At 38.4% G+C, this 25,352-nt stretch overlaps 1 protein-coding gene across 7 annotated transcripts in view; it reads left to right on the forward strand.

Moving 5' to 3' along the window:
- The window catches only part of atg13 (ATG13 autophagy related 13 homolog (S. cerevisiae)), an 89,407-nt gene that overhangs the window by 30,931 nt on the left and 33,124 nt on the right, over positions 1 to 25,352 (forward strand). For 2 of the 7 annotated variants that reach the window (XM_048545408.2, XM_048545411.2), the window contains exons 8-11: positions 1,895 to 1,991; positions 7,439 to 7,537; positions 11,143 to 11,236; positions 14,855 to 14,953. In XM_048545408.2, coding sequence (XP_048401365.1) covers positions 1,895 to 1,991; positions 7,439 to 7,537; positions 11,143 to 11,236; positions 14,855 to 14,953 — 389 coding nt within the window. The remainder of the gene's footprint in view (positions 1 to 1,894; positions 1,992 to 7,438; positions 7,538 to 11,142; positions 11,237 to 14,854; positions 14,954 to 25,352) is intronic. The other 5 variants (XM_048545409.2, XM_048545413.2, XM_048545412.2 and 2 more) reach the window with 3 other exon arrangements.

Below are 25,352 nucleotides of genomic sequence, written 5' to 3' on the forward strand. Positions count from 1 at the left end.
TTTCCCTTTTCACCTTAAATCTGTGCCCTGTAGTTTTGCACTCTGCTACCTTGGGGGAGAGACTTTGACCATTCACCCTACCTGTGTCCTTCATGATTTTATAAACTTCCATAAGCTCACCCCTCAGCCGACAATGCTCCAGGGAAAATAGCCCAAGCCTGTAGCTCTGTAGCTTAAACCCTTCAACCCTGGCAACATCCTTGAAAACTTTTTCTAAACCCTTTCAAGTTCCACAACATCCTTCCTAAAGCAGGGAGACCAGAATTGAAGGCAGCATTCTAAAACTGGTCTAATCAATGTCCTGTACCGCTGCAACATGACATCCTAAATCCTGTACTCCATGCACTGACCAATAAAGGCAAGAATAGCAAACACCACCTTCACTATCCTGTCGACCTGCAACTTTGCTTTCAAGGAATCTACACTCCAAGGTCTTTGTCCAGCAACACTCCCCAGGACCTTACCTTTTAAGTATATAAGTCCTTATATATATAAAATACTTAAACTCCATCTGCCGCTCCTTTGCCCATTGATCCATTGTGCTCTGAGGTAACCTTCTTTGCTGTCCACTACGCCACCAATTTTGGTGTTATCTGCAAACGTACTAACTATACCTCCTACGCTCACATCCAAATCATTTATATAAATGATGAAAAGCAGCAGACCCAGCACCAATCCTTGTGGCGCACTGCTGGTCACAGGCCTCCAGTCTGAAAAGCAACCCTCCACCACCACCATCTTCAAGCCAGTTCTGTATCCAAATTGCTTGCTCTCCCTGTATGCCACATGATCTCACCTTGCTGATTAGCCTACCATGCGGAGCCTTGTCAAATGCCTTACTGAAATCCAAATAGATAAAGTCCACCATTTGCTTCATTAGTCCTTTTCATTATTACTTCGGAAAACTCAATTAAGTTCGTGAGACATGATTTCCCACGCACAAAGCCTTGTTGACTATCCCTAATCAATCTTCGCCTTTCCAAATATGTGTAAACCCTCAGGATCCCCTCCAACAACTTGCCAACAGCAATGTGATAAATCAGTATATTTTAGTATATTTTATGTAGTCAAAGCTTCAGAAATTATTGAATGTTTACAAAACAAAATCAATTTCTTGCAACAACCAAGATTCCTTCAGAGAAAACACAATAATTGCTTTTGTCACAAAAAAGCAATATCCATCATTGTTCATTCCCATGCCATTTGCATTATTTGACAAAAGGATACAACCCATGTCCTTTACCTCCTCCCCTCTCGCTGCTCAAGGCCCCGAACACTCAATCGAGGTGAAATCAAGATTATATTGTAATTTCAATATAACACATTGTATTTGCTGCTCACGATGAGGCCTCCTCTTCTTTGACAAGACCAAATGCAGGCTGAATGACTTGGCAGAGCAACTCCAGTAATTCTGCAGGTATAATCCTATGCTTCCAGTCCCCTGTAATTTTAATTATGCAGTTTAATCCAACTCTAACTTTTCTTTGCTTGGCCTTCTAACGAAACTCAACGTAATCATGAGGAGCAACATCTGGTCTTTCACTTAGGCCTTTTTTATATTTTCAGTGTTTTTCATTGAGCCCTGTAGTTTTAATTCCTACAGTCTACAGCTCAATTGTATTTCTTTTTCTCTAATTTTTGTTATAATGCTTATTCTGCTTTTACCATTTACACATTTTCTATATGCAGCTTTTGCCTCTTTACCTACTCCACTACCAACTCTCTTTGCCTTGCGCTACCAATCTTTTTGTCATTGATACCACCTGCATACTACCCAGTCAAAGACATGCCCTTTTTATTCTTTTCTTTTCTGCCCTCTCCCTCACTGATCCTGAAGTCACAGTTCTGACACAGAGTTAATCTTGAAACTTGTTCCATTTTCTGTCACTCTCAGGTTTTCAAACAGTACGGGTCGGAATGGTTGGAACTCCAGTCGGCACTATCACACTGTCATGTGCATACCGAACTAATCTGGCTTTCATGTCTAGCAGGTAAAGAGTGGTAGAGTCTTGTGATTTCTACTGGCAACGCTTTAATGATCATGGTTAGAGTAAACCAGTTAAAACAATTGCTAAATATTTGGGTGAGTCATTTATAAAATTTGAGTGATTGTCTGATGCTCACATTGAGGTTATGGGATGTTTATACAGCAGTTCTGCACTGTAAAAAATAAGGTTCTTTGGGGAAATTAAATGTTCAATTTAAATAAAAACAAAGAAATTTGCTGTCTAACCAGTGGAGTGTTACAGTTGTTTTCACAATGATGATCAGCTGTTGTTTTGCCTGAACTCACTCCTGGAAATGCATCTATGCAAATGTCTGGCAATGATATGGTTGTACCCTGACGTGGTGCACTGTGTTAATTGACTAGCCTGCCAATGCTCAATGCCCACCTGCATTCAGAAACCATTTTTGCTAACATGAAATGCTAGAGGGCTCACTGTCTCCCTGGAATTTTACTTCAACAATAGTCTTCACCTTCAGAACAAGTTGAAAGAAAGGGGGAATTTACAGGAATGAGGCCTAGAAGAAAGCATAATCCTTTCAATCAATTCAGGAATGTACGTACACAGTTTGCAAGTAGTATATACAGGCTGCATATGCTTGAAGTACCGGCTATTTGTATGACTTGGTGTGCACAAAATAAATCTCTGAGAAGCGTCAACATTTTGTGTCAAAGGTCTTGCTTTTGAAAGGTGTGCATGTGAATTTAAGCACCTGAGCAGTTGTGCAATCTCTTGGCCAGAAAGCTGGGTTTGGATACAGGTTTGAACCCCTTTTCAGGAAGTAAGATATACCATTGGAAAGGTTTGGACTGTTGTTTGTTCTCAATTTTAACTCAATAAGGTCAAGAAATAACTGCTGTTGATATAAAAACAGATGTAACAACACACGTGCATCACCTGGGATATAGCAAGTTATGATGAAAGATTGGGTAAACAGACTGTAATTCTCTTGAGGTGAGGTCAAGAAATAATCTAACTTAGAATTTCAAATAATAAGAGAAATGAACAGTAACTTTGTAAAATGGACAGACACATGGCAGGTGAATTTCAGTGCAGAAACGTGAGCTGTTTTTACATTTGGTAGAGGGAATGAGGAACGTCATTATGAACTAATTGATCAATCGTAAATGGATACAAGAACAAAGAGATCCAAGTGTATATGTTCAGAGTGGTTGAAGGCCGCATGGCTGTTAAAAGGTATACAAGTTTCATGATTGATAAATAAGGGCATGGAATTCAGAAGCTAATAGTTTTATATTAAGCCTTTACAAAATACCAATTAGGCCTCATCTGAAGTATTCTGGGCATAACATTTTAGAAAGAACACCAAGGCCTTAGAGAGGTGCATTGGCGATTCATTAAATTGGTAGGTTGAAAGTTTTCAGTTACATGGCAAGCCCAGAGAAATTTGAGGTGTTGTTGTAGTGGCAAGAAAGGTTTTTGATTTAATTCTACAGAATAACGAAAGCTTTTAATTCAGTAAGTAGGCAGAATTTTTTTACCAGTGGCCAAAGAGTAAGTATGCAAAGGACACCAATCTAAGACGGTTGGCAGAAGAACCAAAGTAACAACTACATGAGAGTTAAGATCTCAATAGCACTGTCTGGTGAATGCAGATTCAATGGTGACCTTCAAAAGGCAGCTACTGAGTTTCTGCAAATGTCTCCAGCAAAACCACAAAGGAACTGAGTCAAGTAAGTTGAAGGTGGTAGGAATTTTGAAAGTCACTGGTAAAATCAGGCCAACCTGGCACAAGGTAATACTCCAGCACGTGGCAAAAGTCATTCAAACATCTACTGCATCTGCAAAAGTAAACATATTTCAACTTTGATTACCCCAAGGTTGTCTGAGCTTAGCAGTTTTTATCACAATTTCTCAGAATTATACAGGGATGATGGTTCACAACTAGAAACATCAAGAGTAATATTTAATGTCTCCCCTGAGATGGAACCCATGATTTCAAGGCCTGTAATTTTTGGGGTATGCTATAAAAGGAAACAGAACCTTGCAGTTTCTAAAGAGACTAAGACCGAAACTAAGATCGGAAACTGAAACTTCTACAAAAACTGAACCATATAAAAGGACAGAGGCAGCCTGGCTTAGTTGTAGTTGTTGATCCTGAAATAAAGAGGTGATACCCAGAAGCTGAGAATGGGCAAACATTGAAGCACCACAGCTGTTTCTGTACTTGAAGGTAACATTTGAGTAACGATGCCATCAAGACCATCATGAGAGTTGAAGAGGTTCAATTGATATACGCCATCTTTGGTGAAGACTGTAACAGTGAAATTTTGATTGCTTGTGGACCCCTGGCACCAGGTGGTTCAAGCTGGAAGAAGATGAGTTGAATTTCTTCATGATGAAGACAAGCGTTTTGAAAGCCTTTGTGACTGAGATATTAGATGACTGGGACTGTCAAATAAATTCATAAGATCTATTCTCATTGTATCTGCCATTTAATGTGTAATTGTACAGTTTTTATTTGCCTATTAATCCATGTTTAACTAACTTACGTTAGTTCTGAATTTAAGAGTATAGATGATTACCTGATTAAAATAAATTGTTTGTTTTTGTTCAACTCCTGTAATATAAAAATGCTTTCCACATGGACCCATGTGGCTTATTATTTTCAGTCAAAGAAACAAGGATTTCAGGTGAGAGTGATCGCCTTTGACTATGTTTGATTGCATATGGTCTTGAGGAACTAGAGTGGAATTGGGGCAAATCTCCACTGATTAAAGTTCAACGAGGCACAGAGACAATGGTTATGATTATCTGAGGCCAGTCATTTCAGCCACTGAGCATTGCCACCAGAAGTCTTCACAGTTATCTTCAGCTGCTGCCTCAGTTACCTTCTCCTTACTTCAAGGTCAGACATGGAGAGATTGGCACATTGCCCAGTGTTCAGTTTTTTGCATGCCTTCTCAGATACTGAAGTTGTCCATATCCATATAAAGCAAGACTTGGGCTGCTAAGTAACAAGTGACATTCATGCCTTGTTAGGTATTGACCATCTCCAAATGAGAGAATCTAACCTCTTCTCCTTGACATTCAATAGCATGACAAAAAGTTACGATGCAAGTACACCACATAATTAGTAAAGCAAGTTATATGTTTCTCTTTATTACGTGACGAACAGAGTATAAAAGTGGGGACATCTTGCTCCAGTTGTAAAATGCTTTGGTGAGACTGTACATGGGGTTTAGGAATATAGTTACGTTGGAAGCAGTTCAAAGAAGGTTCACCAGCATGATGACTACGATGACAAAAAGTTAGTCTTATACTCAATGGAGTTGCAATGAATGAGAGATGAGCTTGGTTAAACATTAGAAATACTCTGGGAGCTTGACGAGGTTTTTGCAAAGAGAGTTTTTATATTCGTGGACAATTTCAGAACAAGACAGCACAGTTTAAAAATGAAGGGTGTCCTATGTAGTGCATAATGAGGTGGAATGTTTCTCTGTAGATCATTGGAATTATCTTCTGCAAAGAGTTGTGGAGGTTGGGCCATTGAATCTTTTAAGTTTGAGTTGGATTTTTCATTTAAGAGTGAGCCCAGAATGATGGGGCACTCAGCAATGTGGGATTATGGCGACAGTGTCAGTCGTGTTCTAATGGCAGAACAGGCTCTGTGCTCTGAATGGCTTGCTCCTCCTGTTTTTTTTTATTCCTTATGTTTAGCATTGCCAAGTCTCACCAACTCCCTAGGGTTACCACAGATCAAAACCTTAACTGGACCAGCCATGTAAGTACAAGTTTGTCAGAGGTTGTGTCTTCTGTAGCAATTGGCCCACCTTCTGACTCCCCAGAAACTTTCCAACATCATTAAGGTAGAAGCCCAGGCACTGAGGAAATATTTCCATTTGCCTGCTTGTACACATCTTGAACAACATTCAAAAAGCTTGTGCAAAACAGGTCAAATGTCTCAAATTTATTAAACATTCACTCCCTCCACCAATCAGGTGTGCTGTGGCTGTAATGTGTGATATCTCTAAGAGACATTGCAAAAACTCACCAAAACTTTTTTTTGACAGCACATCCAACCTTTGAACCGAAGAAAAAAAAGTGCAGTAGGCAGTTGGGAGCACAAATAGTTGTATGTTCCTCTCAAAGGTGTATGCACAACACTGATTTGGAAACATTGCATTTCTCCATTGTCATTAATTTAAAAACCTGAAACTCCCTACCTAATAATACTTTGTCAGTATCTTGCAACAATTCACGAGAGCAGCTTACTTTGACCTTCTTGGCAGTAATTATGGATCAGCAGCAAATGACTTCTTGCCATTGGTATGCAATTCCCATTGTTTTAAAATTATTTGCACATGATCCACAAACATGATATTTCTTCCTTTTTGTTCCTCTTGTGCTAACTCCTGTGCGGTGAAGATGTTGCATTCTTTGCTCAATGTTTTGGCACTAGATGATTCAGATGAGAAGTCAACAGAGAACAAACTTCCTCGCAATCGCGTTCTGACTGGTCCCCTTATCCAATGATCCATTTGTGGGAGGAGAATCAATTCACCCTATCCAGGGATAAAACCTCAATAATACCAATAAACTTTAAATACATTTTCTGACCTAAAGCACCATGACAGGAAGGAACATGTACTCTTTCTCCCTTGTCATTGCACTAAAACTAGTTTCTCCTAGCCTTCAGAAACACATCACTGTCAGCTATGTCTGCTTCAATTTTTCTCATCTGTTATTGGCTGTTTTTGTTTTATTGTGGGAAACATTCATTGAGCTCTGCCATTTTATCCATGTTGTAGTTTCTTTTGATTCAATGTGAAGGGTGACCTTGTAGAGGGTTATAAAACCATAGGGGGCATAGATAAGATGAATAACAGGTGCCTTTTCCCTCGGGTAGGAGGTTTCAAAACTAGGGGTCCTATTTTTAAGGTAAGAAGAGAAAGATTTAAAAAGACGTAAGGGGCAATCTTTGTGTGTGGAATGAATGTCCAGAGGAATTGTGGAATTGGTGGACTTGGGTACAGTTACAACATTTAAGAAATATTGGGATGAGTACCTGAATAAGAAATGTTTGGAGGAGTATGGGCCATGCGCATGTAGGTAGGACTAGTTTAGTTTGGGGTTACGGTTGGCATGGACTGGTTAGACTAAAGGGCCTGTTTCCGTGCTGTATGCCTATGACAATTGGTTCAGAAGTTGTTGCTATAATTTATTAATGAATAAGCATTCATGTGACATTGACCCTGTTTAGTAGAATCGATTTGGTTGTTCTTCTTCATGTGTTCTTTTTCTGTTGAAAAGGCATCATTTTGGAATAATTTACTTTTTTTAACTAGCTTAGTACTTCATCTCACTGTCTAACCTTTCTTATGACTGGTCAAGTTGACCCAGGGACATTTATGGTTCTCATTTTTAGGAACTCTTTTAAGTTATAATTGTTACTTTGAATTATTTCACAGGCAGCTGGAGCGGACCCAGCCAATCATGGGAATTATCATAGACCACTTTGTAGATCGTCCCTGTAGTGGATCTTCACCATTACACCCATGTAACTACAGGTGGGACAGTAACTGTAGTCATAAGTATAAAGAACACATTGTTAGCTATACTGTGAAATCATGATACCAGTTTAGGTTGCCTATTCAAGTTGCCAACTGACACTAATCCCAATCACTAAAATTTAGGTTAAGATGGCATGAGAAACTGCATCATCTCTGTTGGATTGAAAATGCAGTTTGGAGTTTATGGCTGAGACAGAGTAGAGGATGCTTTGCTTTGATTTACACTTACACTACATTTGTGACACCCACATCAAAAAATGGAATAAAGTTTAATTTTCCAATTTGCCAAGTAATTTTTCTTTATAAAAAGCAAAATAAAGGCAATCATTGCTTTTCTTCATCCTTTTTGGTTTTCATTTCATCGTTGTGTTTCTTTTATTTTTTTTTAAAAAGTGTTTTGGAGTACAAAATTTTAGTACTGGACCCAAATTCAATGTGTATAATATATATTACTGTTATTATTGCAAACTCTTGAGTAACAATATGTAAATGTGTAAAAAAGGTCATGTAGTGTTGCTTTAAATGATAAGATAAAGGCAGAAATAAGGAGATTTTAGAATTTTCAAAAGCTTTCTTCTGCCAGCTCTGTAATTAAAAGCTATGAAACTACGTAAACTGGGCCTGTGAACCCTGAGGCACTGTAAACCATCTTTTGTTGGAATTCTTCCATTTACACAATGATGAACACACAGCAAATGATGCATTTAGGTGGGGAGTCTTCATTTGGTGGACCTTTGTTAATAGTCATGAAACCGTGAGAGGCAGGTTCTGCCTTGTGAACAGAAAAGGTGCTACATGATATTGTGGGTTATTGTTTTCAACGTTGCTGCCTGTTTTTAGCTGCTATGTCCACTGGTTGTTGTGTAGTGCATCCCAGCTCATCAAATGTGGCATCATTTTCTTTCACCTGCTAGTACATGTGATGATTGGTGTTTAAGGCCTCCACGTCATACTTCCAAATGTCTTTGAAGTGTAGCCCTGAGGGCTCCACTGGTCAATAGGCTTTGGGTAAATCACCGCACAGAAAATAGCTGGGTGTATAACTATCTTTCATGCTGGAGACCCCTCTGATCCGCTGAAACTACATTTGATTAGTACAGTTCTGAAGAAGGGTCGGTGGACCTGAAGCGTTAACTCTGCTTTTTATCCACAGATGTTGCCAGACCTGCTGCGGTTTCTCCAGCAATTTCTGATTTTGTTTCTGATTTTGATCTTGGCATTCTCTACACTGGAGAATTGTCCATCCTCCATTGTTGAGTATGTTTAAGATTGAGATGGACAAGGAGTCACAAAAGACTGTAGCAATATGGGGAACTGGCAGGAAAGTAGAATTGAGGCCAAAGATTTGCCATGACCCTGTTGAATGGTGGCATAGGTTTGATAGACCGTATGCCCTATTCCTACTTCTGTTTGTTGTGCTGTTTTGTGCTGTATGTCAGTCTGAGAGAATTATCAGACTTAAAGCTAATTCATATAATGTCCTATTATTTGCCCATTTTGCTTTAAGTTACAACATGTTGATACCATTGGTTTTAATGTTGGCTGAGCAAATTGCTGATGATGCCTCCTGGTTACACTTACGAGAAATTGTTCAATAATTTTGCAGGGCCTCTGACATTAATCAGTACTACTTTGTCTGTCCTCCTCTGCCTGGAGCTTACTTTTTCAGAGATGCCTGAAAAAGAAGCAGCACATCTAAATTTTGATCAAGTTTGAAGTTTGCATTTTCAAGAAAGGACTCTTCACTCTGAGTAGTCAGAACGTGAACCTGCATTCTGCTCTGACCCATCCTTTTATTGAAGACAGTCCTGACCACATTTCTGACAAAATTGATTTTTTTTTGTTGATTATTCAAGTATATGTCCAGATCAAAATTGAACTTTACTTAATACCAAATTGTATTATTAAAAGTAATAAACTTTCTTTCTGCAGTAGGAAATTCGGAGCCACTACTCCACTGATATTGATGGCTGCTGCAATGCAGAACTGATCTCTGCTCAGGCACCTTATTACTATCTGTGTCTTGTTGGGTTATTTAAGATCTGCTCCTACAAGTGGCTGGATTGCATTTGAGATACTGTGTGGATTTTGCTATGATTGACAAAATGTGAAATGGCAGTCTTCTATGGGGTAGCTGTGATTCTGTGCAGACTTACAACAGATTCTGAACTGCAAAAATGTGTTGATCAAATGCAGAGCTCTTGTTTCTCTTCATAATTACCTTTTGAAAAGTACAATGTTTCTTTAGCATGTATTACGATGGTTTTATTTAACCATCATTAAGTGCAGAAAAGAGGATCCTTTCTGTTTCTCGTTAAAAGGACTTTCACGCTCTGATTATTTAGACATAATCTAATAAGGATGAGCAGTGAATACTGGTCCAGCCAGTGACACCCACATCCTCTGAATAAATACAAAAGTGTGTTGAAGTTCAATTTCTGTTGCTGTGCAATTCCAAAAGACACTATCTTCTTTTTTGATTTCTCACTCTCTAAGTATGTTGGAACGAATACCTGGCATTCATTAAATGCTAATGCTGTCGCATCAAAGATTTTCAGTTTGTTAATCCACAAATATTTTTCACACTGAGCTTTCAATTGCCTAATCCCGTTAAGTTAAACTAATTAATTCAATGGTTTTGCAGCATCTCCATTCTTCAGTTTACCTTATGTTCAAAATTCATCAAGTATAGCTATTTATAAATTGAAAATCCTTTTTATTGTCAATCCCTGCCTCCTCTGACAAGGTGCTAATAGGCTGTATTCATCATGGTGTTTGCCTTGTAAGACAGTGGCTTACTAAATCACTTAAGGGGGCATGAAAAATTAGCTATGTAGAGTGCAACAAGTATGGGTGATAGGTGACGTTCAATGGCCATTTGTGACAATCCAGATACATGGAAATGACATTGAAATTATTTTTTCTGTTCCTAACATTTTAATTTGTTCAATCCAGTGCTGCTCTCACTACCACTTTAAATGTAACAATGAGATACTGTATACTTTTTAAACTCAAATTTGAAAACTTAGTTTAAACAATACCTTTTCATGTTTAACCCTTAACATATTTCCCAGAAAAATTATTGTAAATACTAAAATAAAAAGCCATCATTTAGCAAGATGGAGCTGACTAACTCCAAACTAAATGAATGCTCAGATTATATTTCTGGACTAAAAGATACCTATTACTGTTATCACATGGGCAGTTCAGTGGGAAACCAGAGGTTGAGCAATTTTAGACATTTTAGAATGTTATCTAAACAGAATGCAGTATTTTTCAAATGTCAGATTTAATTTGAAACAGGAAACCTGAAGAGACTTGTTGCAGACTATACATGTTCGTGATGGGGAATGTGCCTAGATTTACCATAGAATTTTGTAATCTGACGTATAATAATCGCACTGTGAGGACTTGAGGTTTTTATTTCTTATTATTGTCTGTCAAAGCACAGTCTTTGTCAAGTGAGAATTAAGCTGCAAGATTTGTCATGCACTGTAGTTGCAAGTGTGGACAAAGCTTATTTTCACTCCAAGTACAGTTTTGAGAATAGTGTGAATAAGTGCATAAAGCAGAATCAATTTGTTCATTACTGTTTAACACAGAACTACTGGTGAAGATGACGGAGGTAATTTTCCTGCTGTTGAAGACTCCCAGGAAATCTGTACTACTTCTTTCTCTACTTCTCCTCCCTCACAGGTAAGGAACAGAAAGTATGCTATCCTGCTGATGACCATTAGCCCAGTGTCTTTCCAGCAAGTCATAATGTTAGTCTTATGCAGTGTTTTTAAAGAATGGATGCAAGTAATTTTGTTGGATAAATTTGTAATAACTTGAGGTGTTTGATTGCAGATCTTTACTTATTGCAACATGTAGGATTGGGCACGTGCATCCCCTGTGATTGCATGTGAATGGTGTTTGATGCTCTGTGATTGTTTGAGGGGACAGATGTTTCTGGACAGATTAAAAGTCTGATATGACATAAATGCATCATAAAAATACAATTCAAAAACTTTATTTTGACTGAGATAGTTACTATAGAAGCTTTACCCAAGGGTTTTTTGGTAACACTTTATCTGTAAAATACCAATCTAACAATCTTTTGGGAATCTAGAACCAAGCTAGACTTAACATAGGGCACTGCACAGGTGTATCTTCTTAATGTTTTTGTCAGTATCCAATATTATTAGCATTTTTATGAATTATACACTGAACACAATAAAACTATTCAGTGATCAGTTCCAACTTCATTGTATTTGTGTGTGTTACTGAATAGAGATATATAAATGCATATCAGTCATAAAAATAATACAACTGCCCAATTATCCCTGAGACCACAACTTAACTCCTGATACAATACACATTGAACAGGCTGCAAAACAATTTTTTTCTGCCCCAATCCAGAATTGGAGACAGATCAGTTAAGTTAGTACAAACACATGAATATTCAGATTGTTATTCTTAATATTCTACAATCACATCAAGATACCAAAAAAGATTTAGAGCCATTAATTGTCACAGTTGAAAAGAAAATGTTGGAAATTGTGTGGCAGGTTAAGATGTTTTAATGTTGAAGCAGGCAACAATTGGTCACACCATCCCATCTCTAAGAAGATTACATTGATACCATTTCAAAATCCTAAAGCACTGACTATGTGGTTGTTTTCTGGAAAGTTTAAACTTTAAATGGGCAATTTTCCAGTGACTGGAACCTTGCAAAAGTGCCAGCAGCTCTGAGATGGAGATTTCAACTGGTTCCAACTTGTATTCTTGGATAGTTATCCAGCAAAAACTAGAGGAATTACAACACTTAATATCTAATTAATTATAACGCTCATGGCCAATCACACACACTTGACTCTCTTCCCTCTTCTCCACCCCCCCCCCCAAATCCCTTGCAGCTAAATGCTATCTCCACCCCCAACCCACTCTGCCCCCTCAGCCTCTCACCTGCCACCTGTAAGCCCTCACCATTTGCCTTACACATTTGCTTTCTCTTTATAACTGTCAAAGAAGCTTAACTTAGTAGAAAGCAGCATATTTTACCATGAAAAGGGAGAATGGCTTTTCTGAAGATCTGCTATGACACTGCCTGCATGGGTTACTAGACTCTATCTGTTAGGATGGATCCTGCAGAAGATGTCGGTCCCAGAACATCCTAGCAAGGTAAGTAGATAGCTTATAGATACAGGGAGTTATACCCAGATCAGAATATTTGGTTTAAATTGCTTTGTTGTGCCCTGTTTGAAACTTGGTAAAAATGTTAAACTTGTTTCTTTTTCATTGTTACTGTGTAAATGTACTATATGTGATAGCAATTGCCAGTTATAAGTTTCTAAAATGTGTGCTGAACTTATAATCTGGGCTCTGTGAAATGACTCCTAAAGAATTTTATAAAAGTCAGTGTGTGCATCCATGTAAATTATGTAAAGCGGTTTGTTTTTAATGTTTACATTAATTCTTCAGTGTTGCGTGATGTTTTAGTGTAGGCCTAGGTTCATTATGGAAGTTTTCCAGCCAAATGAGAACATTTTATAAATGTGAATTCAAAGCAACTGCATAGGCGCAGTTTTTCCAATTTTGCTAAATTCACTCTGCAGTTTAACTGGATAGAAAGGGCATTTTAAAAGTAATATGATTTGCAATATAAGCAATGCATTAATCTGAAGTTCCAAATAAATCTGTATCGTCATCATTGAAAGATATGGGTGGCCTGGTTTTCAGTTGAACTTTGGGAGTTCATCACCATGGATGTGCGGGATAGTAGGAGGGAACCATAAAAATCTGAAGTAGCCAGCAAAGCCATGGAAATGGATAGTTTGGCCAGTGGACAGCGGCAGACAGTTTGAAAAGCAGCCAAGCTAAGGAGTTTGGAAGACAGTTTCTCACTGTTGGTAGACATCTGCAGTTGACAGAGTGTGCAGGAGAAGTGATCCACAGTGATGGGGAAGGAGAGCACTTTGAGACTAGGAGCAAAGCTCTCATCTGCAATCAAAAATGGAAGGTGGTCAGTGAGCTGGCTTAGGGTGCTGTTGAGGTGCCAATTGAAACCGCAATCTTATTCCCAGTTGTAATAAGATAGGTGGGTAGAGCTGAAAATCTCCCACAAAGACGACTTTGAGAGCTCTCAAGGGAGTGCTGTCCTTTCTCCTGGCCAGCAAGGAATGGGTTTAGAACAAACAGCTTCCACATCGATTCCTCTGCTGGGAAGCCCACAGTTTAGGGCCCCCTCACTTGGTTAAATTTAATTCCTGTTGTGGTTGATATTATAATGCAGTCGTAGTAGGGTCAGTTAGCTCAGTTGGCTGGCAGGCTGGTTTGCAAGGCAAAGTAACGCCAACAGCGTGGGTTAAATTTCCACGCCAGCTAAGGTTACCAGGAAGTACTCTCCTTAACCTCTTCCCTCACCTGAGGTATGGTGGCCCTCAGGTTAAACTACCACCAGTCATCTCTGTCTTTTGAGAGAGCAGCCCTAAGGTCCAATAGGGCTATGGTAATTTACCTTTACCTTTAGTTAAGTCTCCCAACTGCCATGATTTGATTCCCGAATGTCATAATGCAAGAGTAGAGTCCCATTTCCTGATCCTGAAATTTAAACACCTGCATCCTCAGTTCTTATTCATTTTTGTGCCTTTTTGAGGTTGGTAGTGGTGTTAAATTTGAGAGCCACGTGTCACTCATCAATGCAATCAGGACATCCCTGGTTTTTACTGCGAGTTGACTTTAGCTTAGTTGCTGAAGGACTGTTAACAACAACTTTGATATGCAAGGCAAGAAGAAACTGATCAAGGCTCCTGCTGACGCTCATTATCCAGTGACCCTAACGACAGACACAAAATCAAGCGCTGCTTGGCAAATCTCTGTGTTTGGGTATCCATCGGAATTGAGAGCCTTTGGTGATTAATTCCACAGGTACAATAGACCTGTGGATCATGACACCCAAGCAGAAAATGAAGGAGGAATTAATCGACATTGGATATGTAAAGTCTGAAATCTCTCAATGTGTCTATCTGGGAAACTTTGGAACTCAACTCCACAATCAGCTAGCTGGAGGCTCAAATTGACTACCAGTACAAAATGTAAAAAATCAGATTACACGAATGACTCTTTACTTTATCACCAGGTGCTTTGTTAGTTTAGATTATATGACATGATGGTTCATCTTTCAGAAATATGTTTTTAATGTGTTTTCTTAAACATTGTTAACCTACATTACAAAGTTGAGATTTCAATGCGCACTACTCTTGTTTTCTTCCCTCTAAGTTCTTTTTCCTTTTCTTCTTTTTCTCTTTCTCTTTTGTGTATGTCTGTGTATAGTGTGTGTTTACTGTTAGTAAAACACATTTTCAGACTCCCAGGCCAGTGGTGATGGACACTCTGAAGGTCCCCCTGCTAGGCTTGACCTTTACGCATCAAGTGAGTTAAAACAGAAACCATTTTCAAGTATCCAATCACATTTTGTTTGAAGCCATGCAAGAAAGTTCAGCCAGCAAAAGTTGAATTATTTCTTGATCCCTTGTCCAGACGTTAAGGAAACAGAAATCTGGTGCAGTTATTTTCATTCCAACATGTTTATGCTGTGAAAAGGCCTCACCTGAACTGCAAGTTGACTTCTCCCTGTTTTATTCATCTTTTGTACTTGTGTATCCTTTCAGTCACTAACTGCTAGTTTTTCTGTAATACCTCAATTAATTTGAACAAGAGCTGTGACTTTTTCAGTTTGCCTGAAAGCCAGAAGAAACTAGCTTTCTGCAGAAAGCAAAGCTGTTAACCAATAGCACAGTTTACTGACCTCTTCGGATTAATTTTCATCCTGGGCCAAAGCCTGGGATCCTTGAGGTCACCCAAATGAAAGTAATCTGTTCCCCATCTATGTAATGTCACAGGGTGAGCTGCTGTTGGTAACATCTGAGAAAGACTGTTACACCACATAAAATTGCTATTACTTGAAACCAAAAGTGCTCCTTAGACTTTCTTGCTCCCTTCATATGTTTCTGACAATTGTTTAGGTAGAATAAGAAGCAAATTCCCTGTAGGTCCTTAATATTGGGATCTTGAAAACTGATCTCTTTGTGTAAATCGTGAGCCACATTTTATGGTAAAATCTGTAATCCATCTATCCTAATAATTCAAAGACTTTTATTCAGTTTTTAAAAGGTAATAATTAGAATTTAATTATGAAAATATCAGTTAAATAACAATAGTTTATATTGTGTTAATGACACTAAACAAGTACAATGACCCAAGGCACTTTATGGGAGGGTCTTACAAAAGAAAATGTGGTGCCAGGCCACCTAAAGAGATATTAGAGAAGGTAATGAAAATCTAGATCAAAGAAGTAGGTTTCAAGGAGAAGAATAAGGTAGCTGTGATAACAATTCAGCGAGAGAATTCCAGAGCTGAGATCTGAAGCTGCTAAAGGGAACCAGCAGCGATGAGCAGCTAAAACAGGGGGTGCTCATGAGACCAGAATTTCAGGAGAAGATCTTTCTGCAATTGAATTGAATGAATTAGCTTTATTGCCACATGTACTTACACAAGTACAGTGAAAAATTTGAGTCGCCACTTACAGCACACTCGTGGGTACAAAGATAACTAGGTGCAGAATCTTAAGTACAATGCAGAAAAATATGGAAAAAAATGTTAAAAGTTTCAACAATTTGTAGGAAAGAAGAGATTACAGAAATCGGGAGAAGACAAGGTCGTGGAAGGATTTAAAGATTTGAACTTTGAAATTTTCAGTCCATGAGTTAACTGGAGGAGCCTGTATTGGTCAATAAACGCAAATGACCAGAAAAGCATTGGAATAATTGAGTCTCCAAGTAGCAGAGGCTTGGTTGACAGTTTAAAAGCTAACAAGCTGCATCAAGAGTAGAACCTGGTGATGTATTTGAGGTAGAAATCAGCAGTCTTAGTGATGATGTGGATATGGTTGATATATTTAGTTTAGCATCAGACTGTTGCCAAGGAAAAGGGTGGAGTTTGTAGCTGGGAGTGAAGTCAAAGGAGGGCATAACCCCTTCCACTGCTGCTAAATAGTCCGATTCCTGTCCACTATCCAGCAGATGAAAAGCAGAAATTTCCTCCAATTACATACTGAATTCTGTAACAAAATAATCTGGCCATTTAGAACAGTAGAGGGTTGAGAAGTGTGATTGTATCCTGGGGCTGAAAATTAATTTGTTTTTGGATGGTGCAAAATAGGAGAGGGGCAAAGATGGATTCTTGAGAGGACAGTAGGGGTAATTATACTGAATTGGGAAAAAATTGTGATTGGTTCTCTGATTGCAGTTAAATAGATGGAAATGCAAACTGCCAAGTGTAAATCAGCTGGATGACAGTAGAAAAGAGTTAAGAGGAATGTTAAAGACAGCAGATGAGGCAAGAAGAACAAGAAGGTAGTTTTCTTGTGGATTGATAGATCTATGATGTCATTTACTGACATAAGTGGGCATTTCGATCTAATAGTTTGAATTATCATGTAATTTGAATTAACCATTTATAAGAGGAGTAGACTGTACCTTGCCCATTTATACTTGTTATTTCGGTGTTCTGTATGGTGAATAACTGGATGTGGTTTCATTTTTGTTCTGGATTCAGTTAGCCAATGCCATTGCAGGGCTGCAATTGTTTCAGTATCCCTGGATGAAAAGTACGAGTCAGCCAAGCTACTTGGTTCAGATTACTACCCAGCAACTTTAGTGGGAAATATGCATTTGTATGTTGGGCAATATGCTCCCAATAGTGGACTGAGTTTCAAACCCCACAGGGCCACATTATCTCTGACTGTAAAATCTGACCCTGTAAAGAAACATGAATTTATATGTTATGACAAAAATAATATATGCATATATTAATACCATTTCTAGAGTTTGAATTTTAGAATAGTGACGTATGGGATTAGTTTTTTTTAAAGAAATTCCACACAAGTAACCATCAAACACTCCTTCTGGAACAGTGACCTAATCCAGTATGTATCAGTGAACAGGGACATTCTGGAGTGTACATGAGAAATTGTACTGTACTGTTTTATGACAAGGAGTATAAGAATTGAAGGCAATTAGTTTGTTTTTGGTTCAAGGTGATAAACAACTAATTTTGTCTTAGGAAATACAGAGATTAAACAGTTTTAAACAATTCAGAGGAGACTGAGGCCAGAAGTTAGTACAGGCAGTATCTGCATTGCAAATGGGTTCCATTCTGGAGTTTAGTTGCAAGTCAAATTGTTGGTAAGTTGGAGCACAATCTTAGACAGTGGAAAGCAGCCGTCCTAAAGAATGGAAAATGTTCGTATGTCACATCCTTAAATTGTAAAACCATGTAGGGGATAGTGTTCGTAAGCTGCACATTCGTAAATCGGGGACTCCCTGTATGGACTTTTTCAGAGAAAGGAGATTTATCAGTAAGGAATAGTCACTTCAGTAGCAAAGTTTAACTTCTGCAATTTCCAGACTAAAAGTCTTTGGTTAGAAATCTGCAGGTTTTTAAAAAGCTGAGAACATCTAGACTGTAAAATTTGTGAACATTAATTTAAGAAAACTTCACAGTTCACAAGAAATAGCTGGGGAGAATCAGCTAAATCAAACTTTGATATAGATTTGATGTAGATTTGATATAGGGTGTAATTTCTCTGAATTTGAATCCTGTAAGTCAGTGACACTGTGGAATAGTTTGAAACTTTGAGTTCTTAGTCACTTTAAGAAAGAGCTGTTTTATACATGCAAAGTATTCTTTTCCTTTTCAACTTTCGTGCAACAGGTGTCTATTTTGTTGTTAAAGAAACTCTGCTGCCTCTTATAACTATGTTTCAGTGAATAACCACCACATTAAAATTTTCAAAAGTGATTCATGAGACCATGTTTCATTTTGGAATCTGACTTGTGCAGCGGGACCATCAGCTAGGATCATAACAGTGTTGAAAATTAAGTGCACCATTGTTGGTCTTCAGGCTTGAGAAAGCTCCATCTCTAACAGAAAATATGATAATTGTAGTTTTGAAGCATCCTGTCACCAATATATTTGGTTGGCATTAGTTGAGGCAAAATTTGGAAGGGCTTTTCAAAATGTTTTTGTTTTCTGTCTCTATTTGCACATATCTGTAGGAATCTTAAAACAATATGTTGGATGGAGAAGATGAAGCCCATTTCTTTTTAAATAGCATGAAAATAGGATCTGTTTTTAAATACTTCTTTTAAATACTTTTTAAATCACTTTTTCATAGTACTGTGTTACTTCTTTCAGCCCAAAATAATTTTGAATCCTACATTATAATATTAGTGTAACTGTCACTGATGCAGGAATTATATCTTGTGTTGAACAACAAAAGTCCTTCTGACTAACGGCCTGTAAAATAGGGAAAGGGACGCATGGAGGGAAGCAATTAGGTAAGGTTAAAATGACGTCAGTTCATGTCATCTGTGAGAATGTGAGAGCTTCCCATTTGCAAGCAGGGAAAATAATGAATCCTTTCACTGACATTTGCCATTGAGGATTTAAATACTGGTGGTAGAAAGTAGTTGCCCAGCCACATGACTAGATCCACAGCCTGAATTGTCAGCTTTGCAAAGTTAATTTGTAAGATTTCATTGATCTGAAATGGTAACTGTAAAAGTAATTAAAAATCTGTTTCTTTGGACTTTCTTCTAAATCACTTTTCAGCAGTTACTTTTGCCCTGTTTCTGTGCATCAATCCTGCTTTCGTGTCTACTGATTTTCGGTGTCGTAACATAATGAATAGCATGTGTGTATATTGTGGCTTCAGAGATCAGTGAAATTTCAAAAGACCCAACAACACAAATTCTCAATGTTTTTTGGGTGTTGATATAAAAGCAGACTTTGTGTGTGGGGTTTCCAGAGAAATCTTTCATAATATCTCACAGTTAGTATTTCAACAGGTCTTCCAAACAAAAGAAAGAGAATTGTGTACTTAAAAAAAAGTCTTTAAATATCAATTCAGAATGCAACCTGAGAGTTAATTTTCCAAAAAGAACTGGTTGGTGTATGATTATACCCTGCACTCAAGTTCATTTCATTTAACCTAGTTAACTAAATTGATTTAATTAGTTATTCATTAATTCTAGTCATTCACATCTCACATACTTCGATCAATGTATACCTGTTAAGTTTGTGAACTGAAAGTAGCAATCTTTTCACGTTACTTTAAGCAGATTCACAAGGAGCAAATTGAGTCCATACAATTTTTGAAATAATGGTAGGCTGCTGATTAGTCACCAAATAGTTTCTTTTCTACTACTTTGAATTTGCATCAATGTAAGAACTAGTGTAGGCAATTCATTCCTCAAGCCTGCTCTGCCATTCAGTACAATCATGACAGATCTTGTTTCGACCTCAGCTCCACTTTCCTCCTTGCACCCCATAACGCTTCAACCCATTACCAATTAAAATGTCTATCTCCTTAAATTTGCTTAATGTTTTGGCATTCACAACACCCTGGGATAGTGAATTCTGCAGATTCACAGCTCATTGAGAGAGTGATTTCACCTCATCTCTTGTTATAAACCCTTATCCTAAACCTCCCGTCCTAGCTTACTCCGCAACAGGAAACATCCTCTACGTCAATTTCTTCATTCCCCTTGAGCATCTTATATACATCAATTGTATATCGTTCAGCACAATTATAGAGTAAGCATTTTTTTAAACTGATGATACTTTGATTAAAATGGGTGTCCACTTGCTTGCAAGTTGCTAAATATATAACGTGTTAGGTATGTCTTAGTCTTGACACAAAGATAAATTTTGATGCCAAGTAAATTTTAGACTTTCCGTAATGTGGAAGTGCCTTCAGTTGTAGAGAAAACTTGAAATTGAGGTATATTTAGTTACTCACAAAATTTCAGAAATGATTACAATGGCTCAAGTTGAAGGCTTGCAATGGAAGTGATAAGGTCGCTAGAATAGCTCATTTCCTACCATGTCTAGTTGAGAGTGTAGTCATTTTCTGCCCTCTTTCCGAGTGTAGACAGTCCAGACTGAGGGCACATGAACATAAAAAAAAATTACATTTGGGAACAAAAAGACTGTCTCATATCTGGATACCCAGCCATGAAATGTACGAACAGCCTCATACATTTGAAATGTTCACAATTTCTTTGAGGCCAGTGACATTGCGAGGGGTTCTAGGTGGAAGAAAAGCACTAGAGATGCAACCTCAAGCTGGAGTCCCCATTACTTCCTTCATGTGTAAAGAAACTTGCAGAATATATATTCAAGTCATAGTGGTGGCTTAGAGGTCAAATTAGAGACAATACATCTGTTTTTGTCCTTTTAAGTCAGTGAAGATTGTGGCTTTGGGAGGTCCTTGCAAAGAAATCTAGTCTGCATGCTACTGTACAGCCTATAAGTACTGCACACCATATCCAAGGAATACCATTGACGGGACAAATTAGATACAGCCAGTGGATAGAGCCCTGTTCAAGTAGCCTTGTTACAGCTCCATCTGTTCAGAGACTAGAGAGTATTTGATCACACTCCTGATTTACACCTTGCAGGAATTGGAATTTCAAGATATGAGTTAGTCATTACTGCGCATGTGATTGTTCAGCTGAGGTCATAATGAATAATGGCCACAGACTGTTGGTTGTATGATATTGGTAATGGGAAGTATTGAACATCAATGTGAAGTGAGACATTTTAGTATTAAGCATTGGAAATTGAGATCCTTGAACAGAGAGCTAATGGACCAAAGTCATAATTTTGAGAGAGTGGATTAAGTCAAGAGATCTGGGGTAACTGTAAATGATGAGGTGAGAATGCCAGTAAGGAGGAGATCATTTCTTGTTGTGAAAGTACTTCATAAATATAAAAAAAATCTTGTAAATCCAACATTGAATAGTTAGAGATCTGGTTGTATCAAACATGCAAACCCATAGATAGACAAGTTACTTCACAACCTGGAAACAACTTGATTTAAAGAACAAAAGCAATTTAATCTTAAATGGATCTACAGCCCACTAAACCTGATATTGTCAAGAAAGAGCTGAATCTAATATTTTTTGTTAAGGATGCTGTTATCTGTTTGTGCTAACTTGTTCAAGCTCACAGGACTTTGTAATAAGGAAAGTGCATTTGATAAATTTGAGTTTTTTTTGAGGATGAAACTGGTACAATACCATATTCAGTTCAATACAGGAACAGGCTCCTCAGCCCACCAAGCCTCTGTCAATTCCTAGTCCTTATTTAGACTGGCTACTTATTTACACACATGCGGTTTCTATTCCTCCATTCACCCCTGTTCATGTGTCTATGAAGATACACCTTAAACGTTGCTAATATGCCTGCTTCCACCACCTCCACTGGCAGAGTGTTCCAGGCACCCATCACCCTCTGTGCAAAGTTTTCCCTCACTTCTCCCTTAAATTTGCCCCATCTCATCATGAACCTATGGCCTCTTGTAGTTGACCTTTCTACCCTGAGAAAAAGCCTCTGACTATCCACCCTATTTATGCCTCTCATAATTTTTTAGACCTCTATCGGGTCACTCCTCAGGATCTTTCTTTTCAGTGAAAACAATCTGAGTTTATCCAGCCTTTTCTCATAACTAAAATCCTCCAGACCAGGCAATATCCTGGTTATCCTTCTCTGCGTCCCCTCCAATGCATCCATGTCCTTCTGGGAGTGCGATGTCCAGAATTGCATGCAGTACTGCAAAAGTAGCCTAATTGAAGTTTTAAACAGCTGTAACATAACTTGCCAACTTTTATGTTCATCGCACCAGCCAATGAAGGCAAGCATGCCGCAAGCCTTCTTAACCACTTTATCTACCTGTGTTGCCACTTTTAGGGATCTGTGGACCTGTACACTCAGATCCCTCAATGTATCTTCCTAAGGGTTCTGCCATTTATTGTGTAATTTGTACCTGAATTTGATCTTTCAAAATGCATAACCTCACAGTTGTCCAGATTAAACTCCATCTGCCATTTCCTTGCCCGATTCTACTAACTATACAGCACTATATCTTTTGACAGTGCTCCTCAGTATCTGTACCTCTGCCAATTTTGGTGTCACCCACAAACTTAGTAATCACACTAGAGTAGTAACTAGCAGATGTGGCATACTTGGAATTCTGAAAGGCATGAGATAATGTGCCATCAGGATGTTCATACAGAAGCAAAGGGCTCAATCTGTTGAGGGTCATAAATCATCATGGACAGAGGATTCGTTAAAGACAGGAAGCCAAGATTAGGGATCAAGGGGGCATTTTCCAATTAGCAGTTTGTAACTGGTTGAGTGCTGCAAGGCCCAGTGCTATGGCCTGACCTATTTACAATCTATATTAATAATGTAGCCAGTGACACAAAGTGTATTGTGTTTAACTTTTTTGACAATACAAAGATAGGTTGGAATGTAAGTTCTGAGGAGGATACAAAGGCTGCAAAGAGACAAGTTAAATAAGTGGTAGATGGAGTATAATTTGGGGGAAAAGTCAGTTACTCATTTTAGTCTCAAGAATGGAAAAGAACTTTTTTTTACAGTTGAACCTTGTAAATGTTGATGTTCAGAGAGAATTGAGCATACTGTTACAAGGACTGCAGAAAATTAGCAGGCAGGTACAACAAAGAATTTCGAGGGTAATTGGCATGTTGGCCTTTCTTATTAGGGAATTGGAAAACAGGAATAAAGAAGTCTTAGAAAATTGTATAAGGCTTAGGTGAGACCATAACTGATGTACTGTGCACAGATTTTTTTGCTTTCATAGATACAAAGTTATACCAGCAGACACAAGAGCAAAGCTTCACTAGATCAGTTCTTGGGATGAGAAGATGAGTAATTTGGGCACATAAACGTGGGAGTTTAGAGGAAGGAGAGTAGATCTCAATTAAACAAACAGGTTCTGAAGGAACTTGATAAGAGTGTAGGCATTTGAAAAGTTGTTTTCCCCTGAAGGATTGGAGAATCTGGACCGCTGGAACATGCTCTGAAGACAGAGTTTATCATTTAGGACTTGCGTAATGAAGAAATTTATTCATTCAGAATTGTATGTCTTAGGAATTCTTGACTATTGTAAATGCTCCATCTGTGAGTATATTTAAAGCTGAGATAGGCATATTTTTGTTGTGTCAGAGGATGGAGGAATATGGGAAGTGTGTGAGAAAATGGAGTTGAGACCAAAGATCAATCACAGATTAACCATGACCATATTGAATGACAGAGAGCAGGTTGGAGAAACCATGTGCCCTACTCCTTTTTTTTCTTTCGTTCAACAAACGTCAGAATGTGGTGCCCTGTGGAATATCTGGCGGGGGTAGGGGGGCTCCAAGGATCCCTTTTAATGATTTTCCATTCATCTCTTTTGGTCCATTTTATTTTCTCCCCTTTGGCTTTCTAACCCCACCACTCCCAAAAACCGAAGCCCCTAAAAATTAGAATTTTTGGCAAAAAGATTTAAAAATTACTGTTTCTTTGAATTTAGGACTACTTTGTTTTATTGTTTCTCTAACCATGTAATGTAGAATTATCATTCAGAAACAAATCATTGTTGTTGGCAGGGAGACATACGTGATCATTTTCCTCCTTTTTTTCTCACTACTTCTTTATTGCAATAAGATATATTTTTGATTTTAAAGAGCCAATACCATCAGGCATTTGTATATTTTGTTTTTGGCTGCTTCAACACGTGAAAGTTAGATACAACATCTCCCTCCCAAATAAACACAAGTTCACACAAGAAATGTAGTTTCTGAAGATGGAACATGCACTTGGATTAGATTAGATTCCCTACAGTGTGGGAACAGGGCCTTCGGCCCAATAAGTCCACACCGCCCCTTGCAGCATCCCACCCAGACCCATCCCCCTATAACCCACACTCACCCCTGAGCACTATGGGCAATTTAGTATGGCCAATCCACCTAGCCTGCACATCTTTGGACTGTGGGAGGAAACTGGAGCACCCGGAGGAAACCCATGCAGACACGGGGAGAATGTGCAAACTCCACACAGACAGTCACCCAAGGCTGGAATCGAACCCTGGTCCCTAGTGCTGTGAGGCTGCAGTGCTAACCACTGAGCCACCATGCCGTATTCCTTCCCATATTCCTCCATTCTCTTGGTCGAGTAAAACAGGTCACTTGTTCAAATGATCCTTGAACTAGTGGTTGGTAAGTTGCAGGCTGAAGCACTTCCTCATGATTCAGTGAAGACAATGGAGGTTGGATGTTTATGGTTTTAGACAAAATTGTGCCTGAGTACCTGTAATGAAGAAATACAATCTAGCTGGTGAAATAAATTTGGCTCTCCTCCCTGCCTGATGTGATTTTCATTTAAAGGTAGAGTTATCTACCTTTTTTGGCCAAGATCCAGCCCTGGAGTTTGCTGTTTTGATAGGGGAATGTTTACTAAAATTGTAATTTATCTTCAACAGCCCAACTAACTGCCTGTTCATGAAAAAGTCTTTTTAATGCATCAGATGTCTGAATTAGCAGTTAACCTTATTGTCACTGAGTTGTTCCAAGTCTTATTACTGCACTGTAGAAACTTATTCGGGGAAGGCAATAAGGTCAGCTTTCTGGCAGAATTTCTTCTTGGCAAGAAATAGTTTCATGTGAATATATGTATCACGCTTTCCTAGAGGGAAGAGAAAGCTGTCTCTGTTCTTCATTGGGAGTTTTTGAGCCTCCTGGTGTCTAAGTCTGTTATGGTAACTTGTTTTGTTGATGACGTTAGGGCGTACCAGTTGAAGCAAGATGAGAGAATAGCCTGTTACCAGGAAAGATAGTTGTTAAACCAGAGCAGGTAGCATGATTAAATGATGCTAAGGGCATGAGAAACCATCCGCCTTTTGCAGCCATGAGTTACATTA

Source organism: Stegostoma tigrinum, chromosome 17 (assembly GCF_030684315.1).
Source record: "Stegostoma tigrinum isolate sSteTig4 chromosome 17, sSteTig4.hap1, whole genome shotgun sequence".
Classification (NCBI taxonomy): Eukaryota; Metazoa; Chordata; class Chondrichthyes; order Orectolobiformes; family Stegostomatidae; genus Stegostoma; species Stegostoma tigrinum.